Source organism: Mustelus asterias, chromosome 5 (genome assembly GCF_964213995.1).
Source record: "Mustelus asterias chromosome 5, sMusAst1.hap1.1, whole genome shotgun sequence".
NCBI classification, from domain to species: Eukaryota; Metazoa; Chordata; class Chondrichthyes; order Carcharhiniformes; family Triakidae; genus Mustelus; species Mustelus asterias.
Window position 1 is genome coordinate 136,625,291 of NC_135805.1, and position 23,540 is coordinate 136,648,830.

Genomic DNA, 23,540 nt, shown 5'->3' on the forward strand with positions numbered 1-23,540 from the left:
TTTGAAATGCTGAATTGACCTCTAGATTCAGCAGATCCTTGGGAGCAAAAGAGTCCCAGATTTCCACTGTCCCTTGTGTGAAGAAATGCTTCCTAACATCATCCTTGAATGGTCTGTGTGCATTCGATTAATGTCTTTGAGGAAAATGTGTGAATGTTAGAAAATCCAAGAATAAAAACTGAAACTTTGAATGATTTAATTGTCCTTGCATTATATTTTACTTGTTCCAGGCACTTCGTGAGGAACTATCAAGCAAGAAGGACCAGATTGCTGATGCTGTCCACATGACACAGATGTTCTTGGCTAAACACAGTGACAAGTTAGTTTCTTCCTTCCCGCTGGTTATATGCAAGAATAAGCCTTTCAGCCAGATGTGCATGGGTTTAAATCATATGTCCTTCATGTCTTAACGTTAACGTGCAGGTGCAGTCGGCAGTTAGGAAGGCAAATTCAATGTCAGCATTCATTTCTAGAGGGTGAGAATGCAAAGGCGGGGATGTATGGTTGATACTGTAATAGGCCCTGGAATATTGTGAACAGTTTTGGGCCCCATACCTAAGAAAGGATGTGCTGACCTTGGAGGGGGTCCAGAGAGAAGGTTCATAAGAATTATCCCAGGAATGAAGGGTTTGTCACATGAGGAGTGGTTGAGGAGTCTGGGTCTATACTCAATGCAGTTCAGAAGGACGAGACGGATCTAATTGAAACTTACAGAAAAGTGAGAGGCCTAGATAGAGTGGATGTGGAGAGGATGTTTCCACTAGTGGGAGAGACTAGAACTCGACGCAACCTCAGAGTGAAGGGGTGCTCCTTTAAAATTGAGATGAGGAGGAATTTCTTCAGCCAGAGGGTGGTGAATCTGTGGAACTCATTGCCACAAGGGGCTGTGGAGGCCGGGTCATTGAGTGTCTTTAAGACGAAGTTAGATAGGTTCTTGATCAATAGGGGGATCAAGGGTTACGGGGAGAAGGCAGGAGAATGGGGATGAGAATCATATCATCCATGCTTGAATGGCGGAGCAGACTCGATGGGCCGAATGGCCTAATTCTGCTCCTATATCTTATGGTCCGATGTGTTCAGAGGCCAATAATTTATGGCATCTTTTCAGAAAATTGTCAGATCGGCTACAAGCATTCCCGCTTATCCAAAAGTTACACTTTAATACTCATTTTCAAAATATAATTGAAAACTTGTATTTATAAAGCCCTTTTCACAACCTCAAGACTGACCCAAAACGTTTTGGGGTGGCACAGTGGTTAGCGTTGCTGCCTCACAGCGCCAGGGACCTGAGTTTGATTCCTGGCTTGGGTCACTGTGCGGAGTCTGCACATTCTTCCCGTGTCTGTGTGGGTTTCCTCCGGGTGCTCCGGTTTCCTCCCACAGTCCAAAAGATGTGCTGGTTAGGTGCATTGGCCATGCTAAATTCTCCCTCAGTGTACCCGAACAGGCGACATGGGGATTTTCACAGTAACTTCATTGCAGTGTTATTGTAAGCCTACTTGTGACACTAATAAATAAAGTTTAAATTTTAAACCTTTACAGCCAGTAAAGTATTTTTTTTAAGTATTGTCACAGTTGCAGTAAAGGTGATAGAATCAACCATCCAACTCACCAAATACCTCAGATGAATTTGCTCCCTCTATTAATCTTGGCCTGGTCAGATTGTTGATCCAACTCCAGTTGAATTGGATCCGGACATCTCCATGCTTCTGGTCTGGCATTTTGAACATGTTTGTGACTAATACAACAGAAATAAGTTTCCAACTTTTATTCAACAACAACAGAAAAATGCTGGAAAATCTCAGCAGGTCTGACAGCATCTGTGGAGAGAGAATAGAGCCAATGTTTCCAGTCTAGATGGCCCATACATCTGGATAGGATGCTTTATCTAGATGCCAGCTCTGATGAAGGGTCATCCAGACTCGAAATGTTGGCTCTATTCTCTCTCCACAGATGCTGTCAGACCTGCTGAGATTTTCCAGCATTTTTCTGTTTTTGGTTCAGATTCCAGCATCCACAGTATTTTGCATTTGTTCCAACTTTTATTCCTTTTATTAAGCTCAATATGGCAAGACAGAGTTGTTAGCACTAACGCCAGTCTTATCTGATAGGGATGTTTGCCCCTCATTCAATCGCTTTCCCAAACAGCTGAATACACTATTGCCGAGTTGGTTTCTGCAAGAACCAAAGCAATATTTGAACTTCTTGCTGGAATTATTTTTGATTTGATTTGATTTATTATTGTCACAAGTATTAATATACATGAAAAGTATTGTTTCTTGCATGCTATACAGACAAAACATACCATTCATAGAGAATGAAAGGAGAGGGTGCAGAATGTAGTGTTACAGTCATATCTAGTGTGTAGAGAAAGATCAACTTAATATAAGATAGGTCCATTCAAAAGTCTGATGGCAGCAGGGAAGAAGCTTTACTTGAGTCGGTTGGTATGTGACCTCAGACTTTTGTACCTCTTTCCCAATAGAAGAAGGTGGAAGAGAATATGTCCAGGGTGCTTGGGGTCCTTGATTATGCTGGCTGCTTTTCTGAGGCAGCAGGAAGTGTAGATGGAGTCAATGGATGGGAGGCTGGTTTGTGTGATGGACTGGGCTTCCTTCATGACCCTTTGTAGTTTCTTGCGGTCTTGGGCAGAACAGGAGTCATACCAAGCTGTGATACACCCAGAAAGAATGCTTTACCTAGATGCCAACAAGAGAAGGTACAGCTTCTTTTTTCCTTTTTGTGGAATTTTATTCCCCACCCATTTGGGCATGGTCTCCTTATTCGTGGGATCATTCCATACTCATGCCGTGCAATCCCTCCAGCTTAGGGCTCCTGTCTGGTAGTAAGGGACTATATGGTTCGTGCTGAATCAGATTCTCTGAGACACGCTATCACTGAAGCTTCATGCCTAAAGTACTGATCTCGGTAACTAGTGATCAGGTGGGACACAGCAATCCGCTTCCTCACTTCAAGCTAAATCTATGAAGCGCATTGCTTGTATAAGGAATAATTTCCTTTCAATCTGGCGGACACCACTTTCCCCATTAACTAACACCCACTTCCAAGGTCAAGAGCTAAGGAGTTTGGATTGAAAAGATCACTTTTTGATTCAAATGCTCCAAATGTCAAGTTTGTCATTATTTAGACCACAAGATCATGAGATATAGTAGTATAATTAGGCCATTCAGCCCATCAGGTCTGCTCCGCTATTCAATCATGGCTAATATATTGCTCAACCCCATTCTCCTGCCTTTTCCCCATAACCCCTGACCAATCAAGAACCTATGTATCTTTGTCTTAAATACACTCAATGACCTGGCCTCCACAGCCTTCTGTGGCAATGAATTCACAGATTCACCACCCTCTGGCTGGAGAAATTCCTCCTCATCTCGGTTCTAAAGGGTCATCCCTTTACTCTGAGGCTGTGCCCTCGGATCCTAGTCTCTCCTACTAATGGAAACATCTTCCCCACATCCACTCTGTCCAGGCCGTTCAATATTCTATAAGTTTCAATGAGATCCCCCTCGTCCTTCTAAACTCTATCGCGTACAGACCCAGAGTCCTCAAACACTCCTCATATGTCAAGCTTTTCATTCCTGGGATCATTCTCGTGAACCTCCTCTGGACCCTGGTGATTTATAACTGAGCTTTCTTTAACTGGATTTGGGAATACTGATAGAAAACTTTGTTTTATTTCTCTGCTTTTTTTTGAACATAGAATATCAGAAGAAGATAAACAGCAGACGGAGAAACAGCTGGAGTCACTTCAGGAAGCTTACGACAAGTTGTGTGAGGAGAGTTCTGACGACCTCCAGCAAGCACAGAGTACGCTGGCGGAAGAGGCAGTGGAGAAGGTAATAACTGAGTCCGGGTTCATGAGATGTTTTACGCTGGATTTCGGCAGCAGAGTGCAGGGGTAGCTTGTCATTAACCATCCAAAAATCTTGAAGTTTGTTCAGTAGGATTGTTCACAAAGATAACCTCAATCAAAAGAAACTAATGCAGTCAGACTTTCAACAAAAGCGGGTGTTTCATTTTTAGAAATTGCGATATTTTCTGAAAGATGGAGCCTTTGAGTGAGAAAGGGAGAGCTTTGTCAGAGCTGTAGGAATTGCTCAAGCTGCTGTATGCTGTAAACATGCATAGCATGGTCATCATAATGTTGAATACATAATTCTTTCCTTTCTCTGTAAGCAGAAGCATGGTGCTTAAGCGCTATCAGTACTTGTTGAGTGATGTCGAAGACTAAGAATAACCCTCTTTTGCTTCCTCTTGTGACTAACCCTTTTAATCACATGGATGACACTTTTGCAATAAAGGATGTGCATGCAGGACATATATAAAAACAAATCATTACTTCCGTCGACACCGGGCTTCACTTTTGCTGTTGCATCGCTAACATTCACCTCCCTGGTAAGTACCCAATCTTGTATCACGTGGGCACAGGCGGAGTACATTTTGCATGAACTGGAGAGTTTGGAGGTACTGATTATTTGGCGTTTGCGTTTTATTATTTTGGTGCCACTCTATTGCTTTCTGTAATTATTTTTCTTTTCCCCCCCCCCCCTTTTGGCTTTCAGGGCTATGAGACCATTGCGGGGGTTATTGACCTGGCCACTGGGACAGTTTATCCAATCTTCCACGCAATACGCAATGGTCTGATTGATTACGACACAGGGATGGTCTTGCTGGAAGCGCAGGTCATTGTGTCAGACCTTATCCTTCCAGAGACAAGACAGTGCCTGAGCGTGGAAGAGGCTTTGACATACCAGTTGATCGATGGAAAGATCTTCAATCAACTAGAGGAACTGAGTCGTTCTGCCAAACTTATTTTAAGCACCTTGTGCGGACCCAGTGATGTCCATTCTGCTGCTGGTGTTGAAGATCACAACTCAATCTCTGAGGTTTCCGTCATTAAAGTCCTTGAGGCGCAGTTTGCCACTGGCGGCTTAAGGATACCATCCACGGGTGAAAAGCTCAGCCTGGAGGAAGCTTTTCAGAGAGAATTCATCACTGCTCAGCTGTACTTCAAGCTGTTGGAGAGACAGAAGATGTGCAAGGAATTGATTGATCCAAATACGGCCGAGAAAGTCTCATTAATGGAGTTAATGCAAAGGGTGACCGTGGATAAAGAGACTGGCCTGAGACTGCTTCATGTGAGGCATCAAGATGGGGGCACCATCACCTTAAAAGCTGGCAGGCAGCTCAGCATCTTCCGGGCTGTCCACGAAGGCCTCATAGACCGTGAGGTGATGATCAGACTCCTTGGAGCTCAACTCTTTGCTGGTGGGCTCATTGACCCCCAAACTGGAGCTCGGCTTACAGTCGACGAAGCTTTGGAAAGTGGCCTCATCGATCACGATACAGCTTGTGGGCTCCTCACTCATCAGGTTCAAACAGGAGGCATAATCAACCCAGCCACCGGCAGCAGATTAACCATGGACGAAGCCGTGCAGTGCAACCTAATGACGTCAAGCAGCGCGCTTTTGGTCATGGAATCACAGAGGGTGTTCATGGGTCTCATTTGGCCCGATTCCGGAGAAATATTTTCCATTGACACCTCTTTGCAACAGGGAGTGATAACAAATGAACTAGCCCACAGAATCCTCAGCAACAGGCAAAAAATAGCAGCTCTTTACATCCCCGAAAGCTCCTCAGTGCTCACACCTGAGGAGGCTACCAGGCTCGGTATAATAGACCAGAGGGCAGCGCACACTCTGAGCACGGCAACAATGCCTGACTTAATGCCCACCGCCAAACACTTGGAGTCTCCACATGCCGATATCTCGAACTGGGGATCAAACCCTGAAGCCCAAACTTGCGCCCCAAGCGACACCACTGATGTTGAAGAGAGTGGCAGCAATGAGAACTCAACTCTGCGACAGATGGAAGCTCAACAGAAATTTATATCCTATTTAATGATGAACAGCTACATGGACGCTGGCTCAGGAAGGAGGCTACTGTTGGCCAACAGTGACTTGAACGAAAGGATTAAAATGGTGACAGAGGCAAGTGGTGCAGATGCCCCGCTGGAAAATTGGCAAGAGTATCTTCATATTCAAGATGACAGTGGACTCGGAAACCCACTGGAAATCAAAGAGCTTTCAAAAGATGTCGGCACCCTTAAAGACCATATGAATTCTGAAACGTGGGAGCCAGGGGATGTGGGAGAAAAGCAGACAGTTGATTTACCGGGTGAACATTGCGGGAGTATTAATAGCGAGGCATTATATTGGATGCCTGGCGTGCAGCAGTTTCCCACAGGTGAAGCTGCTTCTTCACAAATAATGGATAGTCCAGGCAGTCATGTAACTGAGACCAAAGAACTGGATGGGGACACAGCAATACAGACAATTGAAACTTTGGATAACTTGGCAGATACTCTTGAAGGACCATCTTCCAATGGAAATCTGAGTGGACACCCAGACCTTAATGGAAGTGTTGAATTGACCAGACAAACCGACAACGTTAATTCTGTTGGAAATGATTTGGGAAACCAATTGAGAATAAGTATGGCGATTCCACAAGGTGATGCGCCAGTGGTAACTGCAGCCTTGCAAGCTGCAGATTCATTCCTGGGGGACAAAGTAGCTGTCACCGTGTCTGCAGCGGAACAGCCACCAGCTGAAACCATGCCTGGGTTTTCAATGGAGCAACCGTTTCCAGCGCGTGAAAGTACAAAGCTCAGTCCATTTCCACTGGATGTGGACCTGCAAAGAGAGTTTGGAGAAGAGCTGAATAGAATGCTGGGTTTTGACGGATCTCCGAGTATCCAAGCTGGTGAGCTTATTGGCAGTGGCACTCATGATACTCACGTCCCATTCGCAATCCGCGCAGAGCACGCTAACGAAACGGCAAATAACGGGAATGCTCAGCAGTATGTGGAAGCGTCACAAATGGAGGAATCTAATGATGTCGGCAGCAGACAAAGTATCGCGGAGCCATCAGGAGACAATCAGAGGAGCACTGGGCAATCTTTGGAACCGCAACTTATGACTGGGGAAGATGAACTTGTTTCACATCCATCAAAAACTGTTGCAGGAACAAGAGAAGACCTGGCATGTGGAAAAAATAACATAAGGACTGTTGAAAACCTAGAAGACATCGCAGTCGCGGGTGAACTGGTATATTTCACTGGCGTGCCGGATGCAGAGAGATTAAGTGAAGATGTTGAGGTGGATGAAGCAATGGAGGTGCTGGACGATGGACAATCTTTCAAGCATACACTTGCTGCTGATGAAGATACATTGGAAGATGCCAATCTTGAAAACCAGGTCAAGTTCACGGAAACAAGCACAGATTCCCCAACAAAACACAGCAGCATGGAGGAATTGTGGGATGAAATTGGTCCATTGGTGAAAGAACATCTCACAGTAGCCAATGAAACTTTGGGCCCTACAGAAACTGGAAGCCAACATGCACATTCCACAGAAACTGGAAAGCATAAAGTAATAAGAGTCATTGAAACACTGGATGACATCGCGGACTTAGAAGATAGACTGGAGATTTCTGAAGAACCTGTTGTTCAAAGTAGTTCATCAAAGAATGAGGAGCCATATTCCAATGATGATTACAATGAAGGTATGTTTGGAACTGGTTTCAGTGGCCCCACTAATGTAGTGGAAGGGAGTAGCATTCATCAGTATACAGATACTGCCTCAGCAACGGTTGACAGCTTTGAATGTGGGAAGGACAAATTAATTACGAGCGTGGAAGGGTTGGAGGATATTGCAGAGACCCAGGAAGTACCATGGTCTGTTGGAGTCATTGCAGGGGGAAAAGAAACTCCAATGCTCAGTCCTTCTGGAATTGAAGACATTACGGGTGTATTTGAATCTTCCGTACAAATGGCAAGCGGTGAAGTGATTTTCTTCAATGATGAAGAATTTCAGTCAAATAGCAATGAGCCAGATCAGAGCTATTGGATGTACCACGAAGACTTTGAAATAGTGAAAGGTCAGGAGGAAAAGCAAAAGCAAGTGAATATTGAGCCTCCGCATGAAGCAATGCAGAGCCAAGGAGTATTTGAAGTGGACACATCAGGAGGTCATTTAACAATGCCAGAGATGATGATAAAAGACTCTGTATTCGATGTCAGAAACACATTGCAAGAGGAGCCAAGTGAGCATGCAGTGACATTGAAGAATGCCGAAGGCACCCAGGGAATTAATGGGAGAAATTTGTATGTCTTGGAAGAGGAGGATGAAGACAATGATGAGCAAATTACTTGTTTTGAGGCTGTTGGAGGTGGGAAATGGGATGGATCAGCTCTGATAAAGCAGCATAAATCAGAAGTTGAAGCAGGTGGAATATTTGACCCTGTTACTGGTGAAAGGGACACACTTGAAGCTGCCTTGGCACGTGGGCTTTTGGATGAGGAGACGGTCGTGGGTATTTTAGCTGCACAGTTCCAAGAGGGGGGAATTTATTTGGAAGAGAGTGGCGAATATTTAACTCTTAGTGAAGCAGTGGTGAAGGGACTTGTACCAAACCATCTCGCTATCAAAGTATTAGATAAGCTTGGGCTGGTCGGAGGATTCTATAACTCTGGTACGGGAGAAACGATGGAATTGGCTGATGTTGCAGAAGAGTCGATAAATGATGACCTCCTGGCAAAGGTATTGCTTTCTGAAAAAATTGTCTGTGGTGTGATTGACCCAGAGACCAACAAGCTTCATAGTGTTCACGATGCGCAGAGACTTGGTATTCTGCACCCTCGGACAGCTCTGTGTTTACTGGAAGGCCAGGTTGTTTCCGGTGGGATCGTGGATCTCAAGCAGGAATGTCGGTTATCAGTGGCAGAAACCTCGAAGCTTTGCCTGGTAGATGAAAAAGCTGCTGAACAATTGATCAAAATGGAAAAGGCACGAAATGGAGGGCAGGTCGATGAGGTGACCCGACTGAGGGCACTAAACTACCAGTTTGAAATGCACGGCATCTTAGATCCCCAGACAAAACAACCTCTGTCAGCGATAGAAGCAATCAGCAGAGGCCTTGTGGAAAGAGATGCCATGCTAAGAATTCTTCGTAGGCAGGTTGAAGTTGGTGGTATCATTCAGCATAAATCCGGGCTTCGCCTCTCTGTAGCTAGTGCTTTGAGGCATGGTTTAATTAATGAAGACCTAGCCGATGACTTGTTTGAATTGGAAGCATCATGCCAAAATATTCATGCGTCAATTGCCAGGAAGAACTTGTGTTCTGAGGAAATCGCACAGAGCTTAGATTCACCGGTGGAAATGGAAAGGAACCGGATATCGAATGAAGTTGTCGCTGAATTTGAAAATGGAAAATCAACAATGCAAATGGAATCCGTGGATGGGAAATTATTTGACGACGGTTTGAAAAAAGAAATGAACCTTTACGAAAGCCAGGACAATGTCGATGAGAGTCAGTTGAACATGGCTCCTTACTCTGATTTAGTGAGGATGAGTAAAATAGATCTAGACACTGGGCGAAGATACATGGCCATTCAACCTCGTGAAGAATTTTTGAATGTCCAAAGTATTGAATTAATATCCAAGTTGAACGTGGCTGATGTTGATCTGGCTTGTAGCACCCACAGAGGGGAGTTAAATAATCAAACCATGATGTGTGCTGAAGACGATGAAAGTGCTGTTCAGGATTTCAGAACAAGGAATGATCATGATCATCAGGTAAACTCTTCATCTTCCAGTTCCTTAGGTCCAGGAAATAACCAGAATAGCTCCCTTGACTTTGCCCAGTCTGCTCCTGCAACTCAATCATTGGAGGAAAATTTGCCTGGCAAAGTGGCCTACCTTTCATTCGAATCATCTCATGTCGAAGATTCACCACCGCAAGGTGGCTTTTTCTCGTACATTCGAGAATGTACTTCAGATATTGAGCAGGAGTTTGAAGAATCGGCTGATGAAAATAATATTTCATCAAGTGAAGACAGGGAGCTAAATGAAGTTGGAAAACTGAATGTGGAAAAATGTGTAGAAGGAGCGAGTATGGAAGAGTTGGAGTCGAACAATTCTCCACGCAGCACCAATGTCCAAGTTGTCACGGGTACCAAAGGAAAATGTAACTTAGAAGGAGATGTTGAGGGAGAAGATCCTAATACGAAGCTCAGCTTATGCGATAAAGCACAATTAAATGGAATTTTCAAAGAAAGTATTCAAGGGACACACAATTCTGGGCATGGCGACAGTGCAGAAGGATCAGAACAAAACGTAAATGTGGCTCTGGCTGTGGGGAATGTGCTGAAAGCTGTGTGCATGAAACTCAGCGATGCTTTCAAGATCAGACCAAATGAAGATAAGGAAAATGCAAATGAGGACACAGTGATGAATGGAAGCAGACAGGAAGGAAAGGCTGCCAAGACATTAAATGACCCTGCAAATTTGGACGGGAAGGCAGAACTTGCACGTGGGGTGAAAGGAATGTCCAACGTTTCCGGAACAAGAGGAAATGAAGGAGAGATGTCAGACTATGGCGGCCAAAATTCATCTGTGGAATCTGGAAATCTGTTATGTCAAGAAAGGATTGATAAAGAAAAGCAAATAGAATCTGGAAATCTGTTTTATCAAGAAAGGATCAGTGACTATGGCAGTCAAAATTCATCTGTAGAATCTGAGAATCTCTTGTATCAAGAAAGGATCGATGAAGAAAACCAGGATGTTGAAGGAGGTCAGAGGTTTCAGAAGTCATTGGAAAAAAAATGGGATTCACCTGAAGTTGAGGACAAAACCAACTTGGTTTCAGAAGAGGAACGTCCTGTCCAATCAGAGCATGTGGCTGATTTCGCAATTGGTGAAGACGAGTCTTCAAAAGATGCAAATGTTCAAAGGGTAGTTGGAGTGAATGTTGAAACTGGTGACAATCAGGAAGTGGGTCTCTCCAGTGTGACGGAGGGCAGTACAGAGACCGGAGGCGGTGCTGCTGTTCAGGATGTGGTGACATGTGGTGATGCTGCTAAAAAGTCAAAACTCATCCTTGATTGCCTGAAACAAGAATTTCTTAATGAAGAGTTGGGTGAGCTATTTGGTTTGAAGGGTGATAAGTCCCTGAAGACGGCAGCCTTGCTTGCTGCTTTGAAGCCAGAAATGATTAGTGCACGGGCACAGGAGAAGCTTTGCACTTTATCTGAGGAACGAGATCCCAACAGTTTAAAAAGCCAGGAACTGATCAGCAGTCTGACCGATGAGCTTTTCTGTTACATAAGAAACAAAGTGCCAGGTTCGATGGAGAATGAGTCCCTAAACAGGCAGGCGAAAGAAACGCTTTGTGAAAGAATCTCAGTGCTGCTCAGCACTGCCTTAACTCCCCGCGATGTACCGCGGCAAACAGTGGAGAAGGACAACATGTCTGAAATAATTCAGATGAAAGCAGGTGGAGAAAGTGTAGCAGGATCTGAGAATGGGAATGCAGTGAATCACTGTGGTTCCACTGCTGAAGGGTTGGAGTCACGCGAAGGCACTGAGAAGGTAGCTATTTGTGACGGTCCATCAAAGGGTGACTTGTTTAATGATAATGAAAATGGTGATACCGTGAATGGAATGAGAGAAATAAAGCAAGATAGACCAGATTCAGTCCTGCAATCGGTTGATGTTTTCAATGACATGGAGTTGCTGGAGGATACCCAGCACAAAGGCACCTTACAGGATGCACCAGATAACATCTGGATCAGCAACGATAAGGGTGTGGGTGAATTGAGGGAAACGGTACACATCAGGCAAGCTGGACAATGTGTAAGTGAGAATGAAAATGAGAGAGTGCAATCTGATTCCCTTGATCAGATCAAACTTCTCAGCGATAGTCAGGAGAACACTTCCGAACTTGCATTGAATGATTTGCAGGTTCAGGATGGTGAAGGTGGCAACGAGAAGGGAAAGGCAGAGAGGCTAAATAGCCAAAATATAACTGAGGGTGAAAATCAGCCTCCTCCTTCCAGCGACAATGAGGAATTTCTCAAGAGGAATGTATCAGATAAAGGAGGGAATGCAGATGTGGTGTATGAAAGAGAAATACAAACAAACGGACAATGCACAAATGAGGAAACAATTGAAGATTCATTTGCAATGTCCGAGGAGATGGAGCCACCAGGGGATGACATTCAGGAGCAAGTCATTTTTGAAGATACAGCAAACAGTGTGCGGACTGACGACAATAACGATGAGATGGAGGACGTAATTGAAATTGTACCAAGTGGACAAAATCTAAATGAAGACAAAACTGATGACATATTGATGCAGCCTCGTGATGTATCTGATGAAATGACAAAATCGGAAGGCACTGGGGACAAAGCCACCAATAAAACTGAGCAACGTGAGGACCATGAGACTGTTGAAGGAGACGGACAGGTTAGTAATCCTTGATGTATCCCTTATTTCAATTCAATTAGGAAACCAAGAATTAGTTGAATCAGAAAGCTTTCCACATTATATTCGCACTCTCACTCATACGACAATTAGGTAATATTATAGGAAAGTCTTAATGCTATTGATAGATTATTTTAAATGATTCACTGACTATTCTGCTGTGCTACAGTCAAGAAGCTGAGCAGTATTAGTTCTTTGTAGATTTTGTAGTTTAAGGAGGTGTTTGATAGGTCCAACATGCTGTAGTGCAGCATTCCATCTCCTGGCCCTTAACTGAATGCTGGATTGTACAGGGGAGGTGACGGCCTAGTGGTATTATCACCGGACTATTAATCCAGAAACTCAGCTAATGTTCTGGGGACCTGGGTTCGAATCCCACCACAGCAGATAGTGGATTTTGAATTCAATTAAAAATATCTGGAATTAAGAATCTACTGATGACCATTGTCAATTGTCGGAAAAACCCATCTGGTTCACTAATGTCCTTTAGGGAAGGAAATCTGCCGTCCTTACCTGGTCTGGAGAATATGTGGGCTCCACAGCCTCAGCAATGTGGTTGACTCAACTACCCTTGGGCAACTAGGGATGAGCAACAAATGCTGGCCAGCCGGTGATGCCCATGTCCCATGAGTGAATTGAATAAACCTGTTGTCTGCCATCAAGGGTTTATTTTATTCCTTTAAGTTGGGCAAACATTATTGTTTGCAAACCAATTTATTTTCTAAATGAAGCAGTGGAGTGGGAGCTTGCTTTCCATAAATTGGCTGCCATGCTGCCTACATGACTACACATCATGACTTTCATTGGCTGTGAAGTACTTTGGGATATCCATTGTGGTGAAAGGCATTTTATAAATACAAGAACTTTTTTTCCCTCTCTGGGGCTGATTGGCATGGTGGCACAGTAACTAGCACTGCTGCCTCACAGCGCCAGGAACCCGGGTTCGATCCCGGCCTCAGGCGACTGTCTGCATGGAGTCCGCACGTTCTCCACTGTCAGCATGGGTGTGCTCCGGTTTCCACCCACACTCCAAAGATGTGCAGGTTAGGTTGATTGGCCATGCTCAATTTGCCCCTCAGTGTCAGGGAGATTAGCAGGGTAAATACGTGGGGCTACGAGGATAGGACCTGGGTGGGATTGTTGTCGATGCAGGCTCGATGGGCCGAATGGCCTCTTTCTGCACAGTAGGGATTCTATGATATGGAACCAGTCTACGGGGCGGGATTTTATGGCCTCGCTCGTCCCGAAACTGTAAAATCCTGCCCGAGGTCAACGGACCTTTCCGTGGTACGTCGCCCCTCGCTGGCTCCAATTCCCGTGACGGGCGGGGCGGTAAAATTCCAGCCCATGTACTTTGAAGATAGGACCACCTGGTGTTCAATTTATTTGAATCCAACTCTGGAGTTTTTGTCTTTTCTCGAACATTAGAAGGAAATCTTTATTGAATGATCTCAATCCTTAGCACTTTGGGCTTGGGACAAATAATGTAAATTATCAAAGACCAGCTTTCATGGGCTTTACTTTGGTGTATTTTGTAACAAATATTATTTGTAATATCAAAACCCAATCGTAGGAAGAAAGTTTGCAGCCAGGGTGGTCCAGTTACATATTTATCTTGGAAATACACTGTTTCCTCACAATATTGCAAAGATTTAGGCCAAAACTAAAAGGTGTTAATTGGACTTTGATTGCAGCCGTGTACCATGGCCCAGCAGTGTTGCCAGCATGCGGAGAGACTGCAAGCCCACTTGACCTTACTCCAAGACAGGAAAATTCAGCTGGAGAGTCTGCAGCCTGCTGACAGCAATCTGGAAATCCTTCAAGAACAACTAGATTATCACAATGTAAGTAATGTGTTTCATATCGAACAGGCCCACTGAACTTTAAGCACAGTTAACCTTTGTTTCTAAATTAAGAACCACAACTGTAAAGGGTCATAATCCTTTTAAGTCTATACTTACACAGAGCAGCAACATATAGGATTGCCCTCTGCCAAGGGATTGCCCTTGGAGAGGGTGCAGAGGAGATTTACTGGAGTGATACCAGAGACTTCCACTATGTGGCGAGAGAACATAGCTGAGGAGCATTGCTCTTAGAGCAGACAATGGTAAGGGGAGATTTAATAGAAGTGTTCAAAATTATGAAGGGTGTAAATAGAGAAGATAGGGGAGAAACTTTCCATTGGCAGGTAGGTTGGTAACCAGAGACCTTAGGATGCTTCAAGCGCAGAAGCAGGCCATTCGGCCCATCAGGTCCACACTGACTCTCCGACAGAGCTTCTCACCCAGACCCTATTCCCATAACTCCATGTATTTACCCTGCCAATCCCCCTAACTTACGCATCTTGGGGCAATTTAGCATGGCCAATCCTGCACATCTTTGGAGTGTGGGAGGAAATCGGAGCACCCGGAGGAAACCCACACAGACACAGGGAGAATGTGCAGGCTCCAGACAGACAGTGACCCGAAGCTGCAATTAAACCCTGGCTCTGTGTGGCAGCAGTGCTAACCACTGTGTCACCGTGCCGCCCATAGATTTAAGATAAGCGTTCCACTGAATGGTGAGAATTTTTATACAATGGCCGGCATTTTATGGCCTCGCTTGTTCCAAAACCGTAAAATCCCACCTGAAGTCAACGGTCCACCTGGACCACACCTCACCCGCTACAATTCCCATGGCGGGCAGGACAGCAACATTCCAGCCAATATGTTGTTATGTTCTGGAATGCATTGCCTGAAAAGGTGGTGAAAGCAGATTTAATTGTATCTTTCAAAAGGGAGTTGGACATCGATCTAAAGAAGTAAAGTTTGCAGGGCTATGGCGAGAGAGCCGTGGAGTGGGACTAATGGGATAGCTTTCTTACAAAGAGCTGGCACAAGTATGGTGGGCTTAATGGCCTCCTCCTGTATCGTAAGAGATAATGGTGCGACTTCAGTTCAGTTGTGGACAGATACAAAGAGAGCCTGTAAAGCAGCTCCCCTGCCACGGTGTAGCTGGGATTACATTATCAGTCCCCTTGAATGCAGGTTTTGGGGCCACTTAAAGTCAAAGTCGCCTTCATGAAAATCATGATCTTAAGAGAATCACATTTTCCCACTAAAACTAATGTAGAAGCTGTAGTAAGGTCCTGTAGGGTCTTCTGTAGGTAGATAGATAGGTTCTTGATTGGTAAAGGGATTGAAGGTTACGGGGAAAAGGCAGGAGAATGGGGTTGAGAAACTTATCAGCCGTGATTGAGTGGCGGAGCAGACTCGATGGACCGAATGGCCTAATTCTTCTCCTATCTCTTACGGTCTTCCTCATCAGAAAAAAGAACCCTGTAAATTGAAGTACTTTACATTGCCATGTTCCTGTATTAGTAAATGAAATAACTTTATACAATAAAATAAATTTTAAAATATAAATGAGATATGCTAACCTTCTCGTCACAGTGCCTCCCGCTCGCCACCAATCCTACTTCTCAAAACGTCGCTCACCACACATCTCACTCTGTAATCTTCCAGGGTGATGAGGGGATGGGTTAGGGAGTGGGAGAGGTCACAAGTTGGAAGGTTGGCAACAAGAGGAAGGTGGTATGCCCGAAGTGACGGCCTAGTGGTTAGACTATTAATCCAGAAACTCAGTTAATGTTCTGGGGACCCGGGTTCGAATCCCACCACGGCGGATGGTGGAATTTGAATTCAATTTTAAAAATCTGGAATTAAGAATTTACCGATGACCATGAAACCATTGTCAATTGTCGGAAAAACCCATCTGGTTCACTAATGTCCTTTAGGGAAGGAAATCTGCCGTCCTTACCTGGTCTGGCCGACATGTGACTCCAGAGCCACAGCAATGTGGTTGGTGACTTTCAACTGCCCTCTGAACAAGGGCAACTCGGGATGGGCAATAAATGCTGGAGAGCCAGCGATGCCCATGTCCCACGAATGAATAAAAAAAAGAGGCTGGGTTAGGAAACGGAAGAGGCCACTCTCAAATTTGGTGCCAATTTGGTCTTGTGGCCAACATCAGAATAACTTCGGAAATAACTTCGAAATGAATCTCTTAACACTAACCAAGAATACAGGCCCTTTGACTGACTGCCATCAAATAAAAACAACATTAAATGGGGCAGTGGGGCTTATTGTAATGAATGCACAGCAGCGATTCCACTGTTACTTGGAGCTCACAAGAACATAGTACTTTGACGCAGAGATAGGCCAATTGGCCCTTCAGGCCTGCTCCGGCGTTCAATAAGATCATGGCTGATCTGGTTGTGGTCTCAACAAAATTTTCCTGTCAGCCTCCCTATAAACCTCAAGGTTTAACCTCAACCTGCTTCCCTCCCCTCCCTTCCCTCCGCGGAATACCAAAAAGCTGCCTAACTGAGCTTGAATAGATTCAGTGACCCAGTGCCCACTGCTTACTGGGAAAGGGAATTCCACTGACTAACAACCCTCTGAGAGGAAAATTCTCCATATCTCCCACTAGGGAGATCTCTTCTTCTCAAACTGTGTCCCTGAGATCTACTCTTCCCCCAGAAGTGGAAACATCCTCTCAGTATCCACTCTGTCAAATCCTCTCCAATCCCTCTCCCTTCCCCTCTCCCTCTCTCTTCCCCATTCCCTCTCCCATCCCCACTCCCTCTCCATCTCCCACTCCCTCTCCCTCCCCCATTCCCTCTCCCTTCCCCACTCCCTCTCCCTTTTCCATTCCCTCTCCCTTCCCCACTCCCTCTCCCTTCCCCACTCCCTCTCCCTTCCCCACTCCCTCTCCCTTCCCCACTCCCTCTCCCTCCCCCATTCCCTCTCCCTCTCCCTTCCCCACTCCCTCTCCCTTCCCCATTCCCTCTCCCTTCCCCTCCCCCACTCCCTCCCCCACTCCCATTCCCTCCCCCTCCTCCACTCCCACTCCCTCCCCCACTCCCACTCCCTCCCCCACTCCCACTCCCTCCCCCTCCCCCACTCCCTCCCCATCCCCCACTCCCACTCCCTCCCCCTCCCCCACTCCCACTCCCTCCCTCTTCCCCACTCCCACTCCCTCCCCCTTCCCCACACTCCTTTGTGCTTTTTCACTCCTTCACGCTTCTGCACCCCCGCTCGCCCATTTCTCCGCCCTGGCCTACCTGCTTCCCTCCCCTCTCTTTCGGCTGCTTTCCCACTCTCTCTCTCTCCTTCCATCCTTTCTTCCGCTCCTTCCCCCTTTCCCTCTCTCCTTCCCCCTTTGCTCTTGTTCATCTCTCTGCTACCCCTTTCTCTCTTTCTCCCTTTCTCCTCCCCACTTTCTCTCTGCTACTTATTTATTTGTCCAATTGACAATCGGTTTTTGATGTAGCTGTTGCAGATTTTTGGGATAAGTCCCAGATGTTGGGTTGTAAGTGAGGAAGTCTTTAGGCTGGAAAGGTTCATTGTAGACCTCCATTTGCAGTTGCTGAAGTGTGAACTGGAGGAACCTGTCAGACGGGATCTGAGAGCGGCAGAGAAATTCCTGGAGGATGCTCACCTGGATCCGGATGAACCCTTACTGAAGAATTTGGAAACTGACTGTAAAGATTTACAGACGTCTCTTGGGGACGTGATTGATGTGTGTGCGAGCAGGGTCGAGACCCTGTCGGGCGCCATTGAAATAGAACAGGTCTGTTATCTTGCTTCTCGAATGTTTTACAAATGATTTTCTCCTTTTCCCTGTCAGAGCGAACACTTAAACAGTTTTATAATTCCTGCATTGCTTCAGAAACTAATAGTAGCCCTTTATTAATGTTGAACTGTCTCCTGAGATACACTCTGTGGTTGCTCCGCCCCCCCGCCCGTAAATCTGGAATGTTCTCTGCTTCCCCATTTCCCGCCCAACGCCCCCCCCCCCCCACCCCCACCCTCCAAAAACAACCTGTGGATGATGAAGAACAATTGGAGTCTTCACAATTGAATTGGATCATTTTTTGTGAAGTAAAGCTACCAAGAAATATGGTGTAAAGGCGCAAAGATGGAGTTGAGGTGCAAGTCTGTCAAGATTCAATCAAATTGCGGAAAAAAAACTTGGAGCTGGGGGGCGGGGGTGGGGGGGGAGGGGGGGGGGGCAACTAAATGACCACTTCCTGTTCTATTTGATTTGTTATTGTCACATGTCTTGGGATACAGTGAAAAGTATTGTTCCTTGCACGCTATACAGACAAAGCATACCATTCATAGAGTACATAGCGGAGACGGAAAGGAGAGGGTGCAGAATGTAGTGTTACAGTCATAGCTAGAGTGTAGAGAAAGATCAACTTAATATGAGGTAGGTCCGTTCAAAAGTCTGACAGCAGCAGGGAAGAAGCTGTTCTTGAGTCGGTCGGTACGTGATCTCAGACTTTTGTATCTTTTTCCCGACGGAAGAAGATGAAAGAGAGAACTTCCAGGGTGCATGGGGTCCTTAATTATGCCGGCTGCTTTTCCGAGGCAGCGGGAAGTGTAGACGGAGTCAATGGGTGGGAGGCTGGTTTGCGTGATGGACTGGGCATCATTCACGACCTTTTGTCGTTTCTTGTGGTCTTGGGCAGAGCAGGAGCCATACCAAGCTGTGATACATCCAGAAAGAATGCTTTCTATGGTGCATCTGTAAAAGTCGCACCACAGTGCGTGTAGTGTTCCTTTGTCCTTTATACAAAGGCCAATGTTCAGTATTCTTCATTCGACATTATACGCTTATATAAAAGCAGCCAGTGGAATTACACTGGTGAACTATGGCTGTGGGGTTAATTTTACAGCAGGGGATACTTATTCCTTAATTCCTCTGCCCCATCCCTCAGTAGAAAAGTTGCTCACAAATTGACCCAGCAGTTCCTCGGGGAAGAAGGCACCATGGATGCCGGAGTGAGGTGAGTCGTGCTCTCTGGATGTGGAGGAATCGGGTAACCGATGGAGGCACATAGGGGAGGTGCTATCTTTGTTGGGGGCACCGTCCCTGCGATGTGCACAGGACATGTCCCCAAAAGGCAACATGCAACGTTTCCAGAGAGCACGACTTGGGTCAATTTGTGAGCAACTTTTCTACTGAGGGATGGGGCAGAGGAATTAAGGAATAAGTATCCCCTGCTGTAAAATTAACCCCACGGCCATAGTTCACCAGTGTAATTCCACTGGCTGCTTTTATATAAGCGTATAATGTCGAATGAAGAATACTGAACATTGGCCTTTGTATAAAGGACAAAGGAACACTACACGCACTGTGGTGCGACTTTTACAGATGCACCATAGAAAGCATCCTTTCCGGATGTATCACAGCTTGGTATGGCTCCTGCTCTGCCCAAGACTGCAAGAAACTACAAAGGGTTGTGAACATAGCCCAGTCCATCACTCAAACCAGCCTCCCATCCATTGACTCTGCCTACACTTCCCGCTGCCTCGGAAAAGCAGCCAGCATAATCAAGGACCCCACGCACCCCGGACGTACTCTCTTCCGTCGGGAAAAAGATGCATAAGTCTGAGTCCCCTACCTCCTGCTTCTTCACCACACTTACCCACCATCGCCACCAACTGCCATTCTGGCATGGGCGGCATAACCTTTGGGTTCAATTGGCTTACTGACAAGCTCAAATTCCGGTTAATACATTTTTCAGCTGGTGGGTGGGCTGCCGGTTTGGGCGCCTGTCTAACTGCCATTTTATGGGAAGCACGCGTGCGGCTATCGTCACACCAGATCGTCCGCATGCCTGTTTGCTATTTCCACATTGTATTATGCCTCTGAAGGCTGTTCCTCATCATATTGTCCAATGGCATCAATCACTTTCCACAAAAATACTGGCCTCCAGCTGTTTCTATGCAAAATAAACTGAGTGCTTCAAGATGTTATAACCCGCAGCTTTGAAACTGACTATAATGCAAATGGTCAGTGGTTGTGGTCATTAATGGGGAAGGTGTTTCCATTGGTAGGAGAGACTGGGATCCAAAGCAACAACGTCAGAACAAAGGGACGACCCTTTAGAATTGAGATGAGAAGGAATTTCTTCAGCCAGAGGGTGGTGAATCTGTGGAATTCATTGCCACAGAAGGCTGTGGAGGCCGGGTCATTGAGTGTACTTAAGACAGAGACAGATAGGTTCTTGATTGGTGAGGGGGTCAAAAGTTATGGAGAAAAGACAAGAGAATGGGGATGAGAAACTTATCAGCCATGATTGAATGGTGGGGTAGACTCGATGGGCCAAATGGCCCAATTCTGCTCCTATATCATATTGTCTTATGGTTTTAATTTTATTTGGCCATTATCAGTGCTTTCTCGTTTTAACAACAGCCCCCTTTCAAGCTGCATCACTCTGCGATTCTAATACAAACTGGTTGTCATTTTTCTGCTCATTTTCAGTTCAAGATCAAATCCGCACATCAGGACTTCCTTGCCACATTGGACCGGCTTTCTAGTCACATCCAAGAAAATGCTGTCATCTTGGAAACTCTCCTCACTGACAATCCCAGGGATTTGGAGGCTCTTAAAAGTCGCATACAACAGCACAAGGCAAGTGTTGCGGACAGCTGCCAGAACTCCAGCAAATGGTTGCATTCACAGGAAATTCTTTTTTAATTTTGAAAGAATAAAGTAATTTTACAACAAAAAAAACACTTTCAAACGTTAGCCATAATGAAAACATTTTTGGGCAGCACGGTTGCACAGTGGTTAGCACTGCTGCCTGACAACGCCAGGGACCTGAGTTCGATTCCCGGCTTGGGTCACTGTTTGTGTGGAGTCTGCACGTTCTCCCCGTGTCTGCGTGGGTTTCTTCCGGGTGCTCCAGTTTCCTCCCACAGTCCAAAGATGTGCTGGTTAGATGGATTGGCCATGCTAAATTTCCACTCAGTGTCCCAAGAAGTGTAGATTAGGGAGATGAGTGAGGTTAAGACGTGGGGTTAGGAGATAGGGCTTGTGTAGGATTCTCTGTCAGAGAGTCAGTGCAGACTCGATGGGCCAAATGGCCTCCTTCTGCAGATAAAGGATTCAATGATTATGATTTAATAGAATAACCTGTGATTAAATAACATGGTTTCATGCCCTTCCATATGTTCCCTTACCAAGTACCTCAATGAGATGGAGTGAAGCTTGTGGGGCAGTTCAAATCAAATGCCAGCTTCCTTGTTTCCATATTTAACTGCATTTGTAATTGCAAAAAGTTGCTGTCCAATGTACTTTGTAATAACAGTGAGCACTGAATAAACCTCTTGTTTGATTATTCCGTGGCATCGATCGGCCATTGATACTATTTCCTTCTTTGTGCAGGATTTGGAGAAAACCTTTGCTGATTTGAAAGTTCAACTGGATGCCACCACGTTTGACGTCCAGTTCTTTGTTTCTGAGCACGCGCTGGATCTTTCTCCACAGGAGAACAGGAAACTGCTCAAACTCTTGAATGGCATCCAAACATCTTTCAAAAGTGCGAGGGACAAATTAACAGCACAGCTGGAGATTCTGAATCTTCAGTTACAGAGCAGATTAGAGCAGGATGATCAGAAGGTTTGAGTTGCTTGATTGCGGGCGATTGGCATGATACATAACAAAATCATCTATAACCTGCATCTGTGAAGTTTGTTGAATTTCTTCTTCTACTAGCATTGCTTGAAGACTCTACACTGAGAACCTGAAATCTGTAGCCGTGTGGTCAAGCCAGCTGTTGGTCTACCTTAAACCATGATGGCCCACAAGCTCTACATGGACCTCTGTTATCAACCTTTAGAGTTAACAATAACATGTAGGGGGAGGCGATAACCTAGTGGTATTATCACTAGACTATTAATCTAGAAACCTCAGCTAATGTTCTGAGGTGGAGAGGTGGAGAGATTCTTTCCACTTAGAAGGGAAACCAGAACTAGAGGGCACAGCCTCAAAATAAGGGGGGGCCGGTTCAGAACAGAGTTGAGGGGGAACTTCTTCTCTCAGAGGGTAGTGAATCTCTGGAATTCTCTGCCCATTGAAGTGGTGGAGGCTTCCTCGTTGAATATGTTTAAATCACGGGTAGATAGTTTTCTGATCGATAAGGGAATTAGGGGATATGGGGAGCAGGCGGGTAAGTGGAACTGATTCGCTTCAGATCAGCCATGCTCTTGTTGAATGGCGGGGCAGGCTCGAAGGGCCAGATGGCCGACTCCTGCTCCTATTTCTTATGTTCTTATGTTCTGGGGAACCTGGGTTCGAATCCCACCACGGCAGATGGTGGAATTTGAATTCAATAAAAAATAATCTGGAATTAAGAATCTACTGATGACCATGAAACCATTGTTGATTGTTGTAAAAACCCACCTGGTTCACTAATGCCCTTTAGGGAAGAAAATCTGCCGTCCTTACCTGGTCTGGCCTACATGTGACTCCAGAGCCACAGCAATATGGTTGACTCTCACCTGCCCTCCAAGGGCAACTAGGGATGGGCAATAAATGCTGGCCAGCCAGCGACGCCTATGACTTATGAATGAATACAAACAAAATTGCATTTATATAGCTTTAAGTTTGCCCCAAGGCACTCATAGTAGTGTTAACAAAATCTTTTGATGTTGAGCTACATGAGGAGACATTAGGACAGGTGACTAAAACCTTCCTCACAGAGGAGCTCCATGAAGGAGGAAAGGTGGAGGGGTTTAGGGAAAGAATTCCAGAGCTGAGGGCCAAGGTGTGGCTAAAAAATGTGGAGCAAGGGATTAGAAAAAGGCCAGAACTGAAGGGATTCAGATAGCTTGAAGGGCTGTAGAGATGCAGGTTACAAAAGATTTGGAGAGACAAGGCCCGGAGTGATTTCAAACCAGGATGGAAGTTTCAAGATTGAGGCATTGCTCAAACACTAGCTGATAGAGGTCAGTGAGAACAGGGCTGATGGAGGTACAATATTGTCAAAAGAACCAGAGAAGATGCAACAATTTTCTTTTCAAAATGCCTTGAGTACTGATCTGGGATGCATTGCCTGGAAGAATGGTGGAAGCATGTTTTAGGGAGGGTTGGTATGGCACGGTGGCACAGTGGTTAGCACTTCTGATTCAGAGCGCCAGAGACCTGGGTTCAATTCCCGGCTTGGGTCACTGTGCAGAGTCTGCACGTTCTCCCCGTGTCTGCGTGGGTTTCCTCCGGGTGCTCCGGTTTCCTCCCACAGTCCGAAAGACGTGCTGCTAGGTGCATTGGCCATGCTAAATTCTCCCTCAGTGTATCCAAATAGGTGCCGGAGTGTGGCGACTGGGGGATTTTCACAGTAACTTCATTGCAGTGTTAATG

General features: G+C 45.6%; 1 protein-coding gene across 14 annotated transcripts in view; it reads left to right on the forward strand.

Annotated features, from left to right (window-relative positions):
- The window catches only part of dst (dystonin), a 653,330-nt gene that overhangs the window by 369,418 nt on the left and 260,372 nt on the right, over positions 1 to 23,540 (forward strand). For 11 of the 14 annotated variants that reach the window (XM_078213315.1, XM_078213329.1, XM_078213327.1 and 8 more), the window contains 7 exons: positions 231 to 319; positions 3,722 to 3,857; positions 4,584 to 12,326; positions 14,039 to 14,188; positions 17,751 to 17,957; positions 20,661 to 20,810; positions 21,567 to 21,800. In XM_078213315.1, coding sequence (XP_078069441.1) covers positions 231 to 319; positions 3,722 to 3,857; positions 4,584 to 12,326; positions 14,039 to 14,188; positions 17,751 to 17,957; positions 20,661 to 20,810; positions 21,567 to 21,800 — 8,709 coding nt within the window. The remainder of the gene's footprint in view (positions 1 to 230; positions 320 to 3,721; positions 3,858 to 4,583; positions 12,327 to 14,038; positions 14,189 to 17,750; positions 17,958 to 20,660; positions 20,811 to 21,566; positions 21,801 to 23,540) is intronic. The other 3 variants (XM_078213321.1, XM_078213323.1, XM_078213324.1) reach the window with 1 other exon arrangement.